Below are 9,882 nucleotides of genomic sequence, written 5' to 3'. Positions count from 1 at the left end.
ACACTAAGCTTTATATTTATCGATTTCGATGATGTATCCTGATAAGTTTGAAGTCAGAACCCACCAAGAGCTTCATGGTTCATAATTTTTTTGTCGTTATACCTAATTTGAAGTTCGAATCGATACTGAGCTTCATATTTGTCTATTTCGAATGATGTATCATGCTAAGTTTGAAGTCAGAATCCACCCGAAGCTTCTTGGTTCATAGTTTGCATGCTGTTATACCACATTTGAAGTTCATGACCTGTATGGCTAGTCTAAATGGCTTCAAACCGGAAGCACAAAGAGAAAGCACAAAGAAACACACCAATTATCAAATTCATTTCTTTTTTTTTTCAGCATCATTCCCATATATTTATCAATTTTTTTTTAATAACCGAAGGTCCATAATAATCTCTTAAATTTATTGATATATTTTTTTGGATTTTTTTTCATATCGAAAGCGATAATAAAATGAATCTACACCATGCTATAATTTCAGCAATCCGTATGTCTTTTTCATCTACGGTCCAAATCTAATCATTTACCTTATCTACGTTAAAGGAGAGAGAAAGCCACCGCTCATTCACATCCTCTCCCCCTCTTTTCTCTCTCAGCCTCTCTTCTTCAACTCCACCTCCAAACCGTAAACTGAAACAAATCAGAAGAAATCAAAAGAAATTACTTAAATCATTGCTCCCCAAACTAACCCCTTTCTCCATCTTCTTCGTCTCCTGCAAAAAATCGAAGTTCTCCCGTTAACCCAATTTAATCTGTAACCACAAAGCAAAGAGGTACGATTCATTATTCTTGAACCATTTTCTTCTTTTCTTCTTTGTTATTAAGGTTTGTAACTTGCGGATCTTCTTGTATTTCATGGGAGAATTTCAGTTTTTTATACAACTTCTGTTCAGATTTGAAATGAAATTAGGGTTTTGATTTCAGATTTTTTAGGGTTTCTGTAAATTTTATCATTGACTTTTCTTTCGATTCGTATCGAAATTCTATTGGTTGAGTTTCTATGTATTCAAATTCTAATTTAGTTCTCTTTAAAGCATACTGGTTTTGACTTTCTTCTGTGTGTTGGTGTTTGTCAAGGGTTTTAGAAGCTATGAAGATGGTGGGTTCTATTTCCATGGATGATTACAAAGGAGTGTTGTTGATTCTTGAACTGGCGGTGATGTTCTCAGTGAGAAGAAGATGGGTTGAATCGTGCTTGAATTGGTGGAGCCGCAACAGATGGTGGTAGCAGCTGTTGGAATTGCAAGCGGTGAATAGAGAAGAAAGTAATGTGTTGCTGCTACAGGAAATGGGTTTTTGCCAAGCTCTTGTTACAGGTGAACTTTTGTGGAAAATAATTTCCTTTTCTTCTGCACTATGATGAATTGGGGGTTATGTGGTGTCAACCCAGCTTAAAATTGCTCAGCCGGAGAGCGAGCAGAAGTTATGCTTAGGTGTTTTAGGTTCCATTAATTGTGTATCATTAGCAATATGGTATGCGCAATGGACCTGCACATTAATGTCAAGGAGAACAGAATAGGAAGTAGCCATATTTTGTTTTATTTTATTTTTAGTAACACAGAAGCTGGTAATACCATCTCACTAGGAAGGTAAAGAAAAGTGAGTCATCATCCCCGCTTGTCTGTTAAACTTTTTCTTGCAAGTTGCAAGGCCGTTTTCTATCTCATCGATGTCACATGATTTGATCTCTTCGTATTCCTTTTCCTTGCTGTTGGCTTTGTTGCATGTCGAGTGTCACTTCTCTCTGATCAATGATCACTTTAGTGAACTTCAGAACTTGATCCCGACGTGTAGCCATTAATGGTTCTAGAGTTTAGACCATGTGATGAAAGATATATAGTAATTGGTTTTAGCTGTTATGATTTTGTGCCTCTCATACCATACTAATTTTGATCGATCCATTAATAGCGAGTTTATCTCTCTTGTCTGTTTTCTACAGTGGGAGGCTCTTGGCCTTTTGCTTATTGCATCAGTGTCAATCGACTTCAGTCACTGCCTGCGGGAGCTACCTCACTGAGTATCCCACTCGCAATGAGTGCATATATATACACGGGGATATTTGTAAGTAGTCCACTACGCAATTCGTAGTTAAGATTTTTCTTTGCAGGTTTGGAGATGAGTTTTTTTTAGGGGGCATAGGATTAGCGATCTTGTGCCTGTTAAGTGTTTTTCTCTTTCTGTTTTAGTTTCTCATTTTGGAAAATCTCATTAGAACTAGTCTCGAGTCCAGCTGACCATCTGCCACATCAGTTTTTAATAACTCTTTGTATATGAATGAATAGTTACTCTTTTATGCATTAATCGACAGGTAACGGTTCCATCTATGGCATCAGTTTTCAATGAATATGCTCTTAAGAGTCAATTTAATACCAGCATTTACCTTCAGGTGATATTTCAGCTCTACTTGTGTTCGTTTTTGATCGCTTATTTTGTGGAAAGTAGTCTTCATGTTTTGCTGGAGCCAATGGGTGTTTGGGACAGTTTTTTTTTTCTCTATGTCCATTGCATTAGTTTCAGATCCTCTGACTAGGGATATAACTGTTTTTTTTTTTTAAATTGCTCAGCCGGAGAGCGAGCGGAAGTTATCCTTGGCCTCATCCTTCGACTACCGTTACCTCAGTAGTTGTTCAATCCTTTCTGACTCATTATACAATTGTGAATATGCAGGACTGAAATTGATTGGTATCCTATTTGGCTTCACGTGTTCCCAAATGTTAGAACATATATGCAAGTGTCTTTGTTTTCCATCTATTGATATATTACACAGGTTGAAATATCTAGGCTTGATTAGTTCTGTAGTTTATCATTTTTGATTCTCTCAATACTCATCATCTATTTATTTTGAGATGCTCCTTGATTTTTGGTGCTCCTTGATTATCTCGTTTAATGCTTATTGCTAAACATGTGCTAAGAGTCATCATGGTCAAGAAACAAAACATAATGCATAATATTGCTGCACACGGACCATCATGGAGTGATCAACTTCGCTACAACTTCTTGGTCCAGTGTGCAAGAGATGGAATACACCAAATACCCATGTGTATATAGAATAGAGCTCTGCTGTATTAGATGATACCATTCACGGAGAAGCCAAGTTAATATAATTCACGGAGTGCTTGCTCTAGTTTCCATAATTTTCTAGCTCTAAAAATGAAATGAAAAACTCATTAGCGTTGATGAACTCGATCAATTTGTTTTTGAATTTTGCTAACTGTATAGATATAACGGTGAATTTATAGCTAATGAACTTGGCCTGGGAGCCCTCATTTCCCTTCAATTTCTAAATGAGTTGATTGACTAGTTGTTCTTTCTTAATCAACTTAACCCAAATTCGGCTAAACATGTGACGAAATGTTTGATTTTTGGTTCTCCTTGATTATCTCTTTTAGTGCTTGAACATGTGTCTTTAAAGTATATCTTATTGTGAGTTGTAATTTGCGTAGAAGTGGAACTTTGTATTTTATTGTATTCTTATGCTTTGTTTTAATGGTTTGATTTTTCGTTGGTGTAGAGAGATTGAATGACTTTCTTGAGAAGAAGCAAAGAGGGGAAATTGACTACTTACTGGAGGAGATATATAACAGAGTCGTTGATTCTAGTTGGCTTGGTCGTAAAAGGCACCGAAATTAAGTAGCTCTTCCAACCTATTATTCGAGAACTGTTGAACAATTGACTGCAGTCAAAGAACAACTTGATGCTGCAAACAGGAAGATAGAAAGGATGAAGAAGAGTGGGTCCAATTTCATCAAGTTAATGAATGTGGCTTTAAAGAATTTAGGCCAAGCTCCTCTGCCTGAGAATGCACTGGATCCAAATGAAGATAGTGAAACAGAAGATGAAATGCAACAACTTGAAGATGAGGACAAGGAGGAAGAAACAGAGGATGAAGAAACTGAGGACGAAGAAAAAAATATGGAGGATGGCCAGTATGAGAATAATGAAGCAGAAGAGGTTGAGGAATATATGTGAGCATAAGAAGCAAAAGAGGACGAGGAATAAACTGAAGACTGACAATATTTTTGGAGGACTAACAGTACTAGCTCTGGCTAATTTTTTTTGTACAACATTTTAGTTGGATTTTCTTAATCACTCACTGGGATATGGTCCCAAGGATGTTGGTCCTTTTGTTTGGATATTATTATGTTGGATGTTATGGACATCTATATCACTGTATATAATTGCTAGTTTTTACTTCTAAATTCTTGTTCAGTGGTTGGATCCAGTAGCCTCCTGCAACCAAATTTGAACATCCTATCAATTGAAATTAAACTACCAGTGGATATAAATCTATGTAGACACCTTGCGACTGTTTAAACTATAGCTGCTTAACCTCTTGAGCTTCACCCAAAATGCAGTCGCTGGATTTCTTGTGCTTCAATTGTGTAGCCGCTGAACCTGTTGTGCCATAACCAAAATGTAGTCGCTCAACCTCTCATGCTTCAATGAAAATGTTATCGTTGAACCTCTTGTACTACAACCCAAGTGTAGTCGCTGAACCTCTCGTGCTTCAACATATATGCCGCCGCTAATCATGTTGTGCCATGACGAACATGTAGTCGCTCAACCTTTTATGTTTCAACAACAATGTGATCGGAACCTCTTGTGCTACCACCTAACTGTAGTCGCTGAACCTCTCGTACTTCAACATTTAGGTAGATACTAATTAGTCACAACCTTTGTTCATACACCTTCAAGGAATCCCATAACTCTTGTGACTTTAATGTTGAGAAATCTTTAGTCCCTTCCAAAACCGCCACAATGGGTTCAAATTTCTCCGACAAGCATATCAATATCTTCTCAGAAATTCTTTTTTCTTCCATTTTCTCACCACACATCAACATATTATTAACAACTTCAACAACTCTTGAAGAAAACTCATTCAAGTATTCATTATCATCAATTCTTAGATTCTCAAAATCTCTTCTATATGAATGTAATTTCAATTCTATTACCTTCTTATTACCTCCATACTCTTGTTGAAGAATATCCCAAGCTTCTTTAGCCATAGGAAAATGGATTACCCTTGGTAGAATATTGTCTCCAACTTCTTGTTGAATGTACATGGATGCTTTCGCATTCTTCTTTCTACTTTCCTTAAGTAAATCCTTTTGGGGTTATTGTAGAGTTGATGTATCTTCAAATTCATCATACCCATATTTTACAATCTCCCAAATCTTGTTCATGTCACAAGGTCTTCATTTTGATGGCCCAAAATCATAATTTTCTGCATGAAAAAGTGGTATTGAAGGTTGTTGAATGTATAAACTTGAGTTACTACCACTTTCCATTGATTTGGTTGATTATTGATTGAAGAAATTGGGTTTTCTCTTTTGTAGACCTAGTTTTTGAAAAATTTGAATGTTGCTGATTTTTTTGATTTAATGGGTAAATTGATTTTTTTTTACTCTCCAAGACCAGATTCAAACAATCTAGCTCTGATACCAATTGTTAGCTTATTTGGTTGAATTTATGATGAAGATTAGAAGGATTTTGATTGATAATGGAGCGGGAAACCAATAGTTTCTACTCACTCTATTTTCTTTGATTTCTTTCTTCATAATAAGTTCCCTCTCTACATGCGGTCAATAGTGGAAATTTATTATCCCTACTTTTGATGGGTTTTACAAATATCCTTATCACACAATAATTCTATCCCTCTCCTTGTACAAGTCCATCTGGGGTACAATAACAAATTAGGGGCTTCCAAATATACCCCCTGTATATATTTAGATAACAAAATCAAATTTCAGTTATAGACGGATTAAAACTTAACTGGAGAGAGAGAGAGAGAGAAAGTTATTCAACTGCCGAGCGAAAATGAGAAAAAATATTCGAGAAAAATTTCAGCGAATCTACAAGAGCTGCAATCAGATATTGGAATTCTTCTTCTCCTCCTTCTTATTCTTCATCTTTATCAACGAAATCAGAGATTTTGTCTCGGTTTTTCAATTATTATTAATCAATATAAATCACTGGATCTGTTTCTCTGGAAAAAATTGGTACTGTTGATGTTTATTTGAGGATTCATATAGTTGTTTTTGATGATTGCTTGTTCGTTTCATTGATTTTTATGTACAATTTTTGTTTTTTGTTGTTGATGCAGAGCTCGTGATTTTATGTGGGAAGATTGATTTCGTGATTATTCCGTTGGATTGATTGGTTGATTTTGATATACTTTGATCTCGAGATTATTATTCATCTATTAAACAGGTACGTTTTAATTTTTGATTTGTTATTTACACTTTCTTTTTCTTAAATCTGCTCATCAATTTTGGTTTTATGTTTTTGTTGAAATGTTGAAGAATTTTGTTTGTGTCAACTGTTGTTGTTGATCCAAAATTTGTGCTGAAATGTTGATGATTCATGTTTCTGATGTATTTTAGACACTCTACTGATGAAGAGTACATATTATTTGGATCAACCTTGATTGTTGATACAAAAACAGTGATGTTTTTTAGTTTATTTGTGTCAACTGCTGTTGTTGATCAGATTTTTTAATATAAAATATTGTTATTTCTTTGGTACATTTGATGGTAATCATTATGCATTCAATTTGTTGATGATGTAGCTTTTATTTTAGGTTTCTCACCTTCAATATTGAATTTAACTTTCTTCTTGGTTTGCATTGAAATTCATGCTTTAACTACCTCTTATTTGGATCAACTGTGATTGTTTACACATATTTATTGGATCAGCTTTGACTGTTGATCCAAAACTATGATTGCTTACACAGATTTATTGGATCAACTGTGATTGTTTATCCAAAAATGTGATTATTGATTCATATTTATTGGATCAAGTGTGATTGTTGATACAAAACTGTGATTCTTGATTCATATTTATTGGATCAACTGTGACTGTTGATCCAAAACTATGATTGCTTACACAGATTTATTGGATCAACTGTGATTGTTGATCCAAAAATGTGATTGTTGATTCATATTTATTGGATCAACTGTGATTGTTTATACAAAATTGTGATTATTGATCCATATTTATTGGATCAACTGTGACTGTTGATCCATATTTTCTGAATACCACTATTTGTTTATTTTTTATTGCAGGCCAAAGATGGTTGTTGCAGAGTTCAAATTTTGCAATCAGACCATCTCGCATCCTGTTTCAGGATCAATTACTGTCAAGGAGATGATAAGTGTGGTGAAACAAAAGTGGCATTATGTTCCTGAAGACCTCATTCTTTTTAGTTACACTGTAGAAGGGATCTCAAATGTTATCAATCATGATTTGGATTTGAGGTTTTTCATTCACTATTGCACCTCACAAGGGATTGACTTGGTGAAGTTTGAAATCCAGTTAAGGACCTGTGTTGATTCTATTTCTTCATCTTCATCTTATGCTCCTGCTCCTTCTTCTTCGTCATCATCAAGTTGTATTTCAAGCGATGAGGTAGTTGAATTGGAAGACGTCACTGATGATGCGTGTTTGATCAAAAAGGTCTCGAAGAAGTCTGATGCTTGGGTCAACATCTTAACTGGAGTAAGGAAGTTGTTTGAAGGTGGTATTAAAGAAGTTAAGGATTGTGTTAAAAAGTATGAAATAAATAGTGGTCGCAAATACAAATTGAAGAAGAGTTACCTTGTACGATACACTGTGGAGTGCAAGTTCAAAAAGGAGGAAAATTGTCGCTGGAGGTTTCACGCCTCTCTCCTCGCCAATACAAAAGGTGTATTTCGATGCATGAGATACATTGAGGAGCATTCATGTAGTTTAGCTTATTTTGACCCATCAAAAGTTAGGATGAGAAAATCGTTTATGAAAGATATATTGGCAGATGATTTACGAGAATCTAAGAAGAAGAAGACTGCTTCTAATGTTATAGATTTACTCCGAATGGAATGTGGAGTTGATCTCACGTATAGTCAGGCATACCACGATTTACAATCATTTCTTTGGGGTGATGACATCAAGTCTTATTCAGATTTTGTTTGGTATAAAAATGCCATTGAACATTACAATCCTGGAAGCGTCGTGAATTTTGAGTATGATGGTGTGACTCGTCGGTTCAAAAGGTTTTTCGTGGCCTTTGAAGCTTCTATATCTGGTTTCAACAATTACTGTCGTCCGATGCTATTTATTGATTGTACCTTTCTCACTGGGAAGTTCAAAGGTGGTCTTATGGTTGCTTGCGGCAAGACTGGTAACCAAGGTGTGATTTTAAACCTTTTACTTTTTTCATTTTGTATCCATGAATGTTTAAACTTGTTACTGTTGATTCATTATTATGCATTCATTTTATTTATTAATGTAGCTAGGTTTATGACATTCTATATTGAATTTAAGTCTCACGAGGGGGCGTAGCCCCTGAGTGAGGTGCGGCGTAATATTATATGTAGCTTAGGTTAGTTTAGACTGCTTTTTTTGGTTTGCATTGAAATACTTGTTTTTAATGGATCAACTTCCACTGTTTATCCAAGTAAAATGGTTTTGCATTGAAATTCATGACTGTTGGATCAACTGTGATTGTTTACACATATTTATTGGATCAACTGTGACTGTTGATCCAAAATTATGTTTGCTTACATAGATTTTGTTGAATCAACTGTGATTGTTGATCCAACTAAAATGGATCAACTTCCACTGTTGATCCAATTGAAATGTATCAACTTTGTTTGTTGACACTAGGTACTGGTCACTTTTTTTTTTTTTCTGGTTACTTTTTTTTTGTTTTTTGTTTTTTCTAGAGATCTATCCAGTTGCATTTGGAATTGTTGATAGTGAAAATTGTGATAGTTGGGGATGGTTCTTAACCAATTTGAAGGGTATTATTCATGAAGATCGTCCACTAACCATCATATCAGATCGTGGAATCGGCCTTTTGAAGCATGTGCCTGTAGTCTTCCCAAAGGCTTTCAATTCCTACTGTTTGTACCATATGAAAGGAAATATTCCTGTTCCAAAGGGCAAGAGCAGACAAACTACAGTCAAGTTATTCGAAGAGTGCTACACTGCATTAACAAAGGAAAAATTTTATGCTGCTGCGAAGAGTATGAGTATTCTAAAGTTGGATTTGGTGGTTACTTGGATGATGAAGATTCCATTTGAGAATTGGGATGATCATGCATTTCTAGAATAAAGGTGGGGTGAGAACACGTCTAATATTGCTGAGAGTTTTAACAACGTTATTAAGCATGATAAGCCGCTTCCAGCACTTGAGCTTGTTGATGTTATTCGTGCTAAAGTGATGGAGAAGAATTACAAGAGGTTAGTGGAGTATAACAAGTGGAATACAAGGCTCACTCCTCATATGCAAGCAAGGTTTAACAAAAGGATAAACGACTGCCGTTCATACAAGTTTCGGAGAGCAAGTGAGAAGGTATTTGAGATCATATCTCCAACATGGAAGCATACTTTTGACTTGGATTCTAGAACTTGCACCTGCAAATGGTGGAAAAAACATAGCTTTCCTTGCACTCATGCAATGAAAGCAATGTTGCAGATTGGAAATGATGAACCTTACAACTACATCGGCCCTTACTATACTTCTGACTACTATAGAAGGTTGTACTCTCGACCCATTTATCATATTCCTGACTCTGAGAAGACACCCGGAATTAATGAAAAGGGGTATATTTTGCCTCCCACCATAGGTCGAGAACAAGCTAGAAGACCTAAAGGTGTTAGGTACAGGGGTTCTCGTGAAAAGGTGCGGAAGAAGAGGAAGTGTGGCCAGTGTGGTATGCTGACCTTTCACAACCGCCGAACATGTCGCAGAGCTCCTTTGGCTCCTCATGCACCAACATTTCGCAAGGAGTCTCATTCTAGGATTATCAACTTCTTGAAGAGGATGTTGTTCTGAAGTTCTTGTGGTGTTTATGAACAAACTTGTTTTAGGTTTCTTACCAGTTTGATGTTTCTTTTCCT

General features: G+C 35.7%; 2 protein-coding genes across 6 annotated transcripts; both read left to right on the top strand.

Moving 5' to 3' along the window:
- Positions 1 to 535: 535 nt before the first annotated feature.
- On the top strand, positions 536 to 4,218 carry LOC113328935. 5 transcript variants are annotated; one of them, XM_026575934.1, is made up of 6 exons: positions 536 to 773; positions 1,078 to 1,316; positions 1,940 to 2,061; positions 2,309 to 2,386; positions 2,565 to 2,619; positions 3,512 to 4,218. In XM_026575934.1, exons 2-6 carry the CDS (start codon positions 1,289 to 1,291, stop codon positions 3,628 to 3,630), a joined length of 402 nt encoding a protein of 133 aa, XP_026431719.1. In that variant the 5' UTR covers positions 536 to 773; positions 1,078 to 1,288; the 3' UTR covers positions 3,631 to 4,218. The 5 variants fall into 5 exon arrangements, with proteins under 5 accessions (XP_026431719.1, XP_026431717.1, XP_026431718.1 ...); XM_026575932.1 differs by having other exon boundaries at positions 2,565 to 2,682; XM_026575933.1 differs by having other exon boundaries at positions 2,565 to 2,767.
- A 1,763-nt stretch (positions 4,219 to 5,981) lies between these two features.
- On the top strand, positions 5,982 to 9,228 carry LOC113328768. Its single transcript, XM_026575779.1, has 4 exons — positions 5,982 to 5,999; positions 6,104 to 6,210; positions 7,065 to 8,167; positions 8,703 to 9,228. The coding sequence occupies exons 3-4, from the start codon at positions 7,072 to 7,074 to the stop codon at positions 9,092 to 9,094; spliced, it is 1,488 nt and encodes a 495-aa protein (XP_026431564.1). The 5' UTR covers positions 5,982 to 5,999; positions 6,104 to 6,210; positions 7,065 to 7,071; the 3' UTR covers positions 9,095 to 9,228.
- The last annotated feature ends 654 nt before the right edge of the window (positions 9,229 to 9,882 follow it).

The sequence above is a fragment of the Papaver somniferum genome, unplaced genomic scaffold (assembly GCF_003573695.1).
Source record: "Papaver somniferum cultivar HN1 unplaced genomic scaffold, ASM357369v1 unplaced-scaffold_114, whole genome shotgun sequence".
Classification (NCBI taxonomy): Eukaryota; Viridiplantae; Streptophyta; class Magnoliopsida; order Ranunculales; family Papaveraceae; genus Papaver; species Papaver somniferum.
The sequence above is the reverse complement of the archived record's forward strand: the minus strand, read 5'-3'. Positions and strand labels throughout refer to the sequence as shown.

Bases quoted from the DNA above. Each gene is read 5' to 3' on its own strand.
- LOC113328935 (XM_026575930.1), top strand. From the start codon at position 1,289: ATGGGTTTTTGCCAAGCTCTTGTTACAG. The intron at 2,062-2,308 runs GTAAGTAGTCCA...ATTAATCGACAG, and splicing joins ATATATACACGGGGATATTT to GTAACGGTTCCATCTATGGC. The intron at 2,387-2,564 runs GTGATATTTCAG...TAAATTGCTCAG, and splicing joins ATACCAGCATTTACCTTCAG to CCGGAGAGCGAGCGGAAGTT.
- LOC113328768 (XM_026575779.1), top strand. From the start codon at position 7,072: ATGGTTGTTGCAGAGTTCAAATTTTGCAATCAGACCATCTCGCATCCT. The intron at 8,168-8,702 runs GTGTGATTTTAA...TGTTTTTTCTAG, and splicing joins CGGCAAGACTGGTAACCAAG to AGATCTATCCAGTTGCATTT.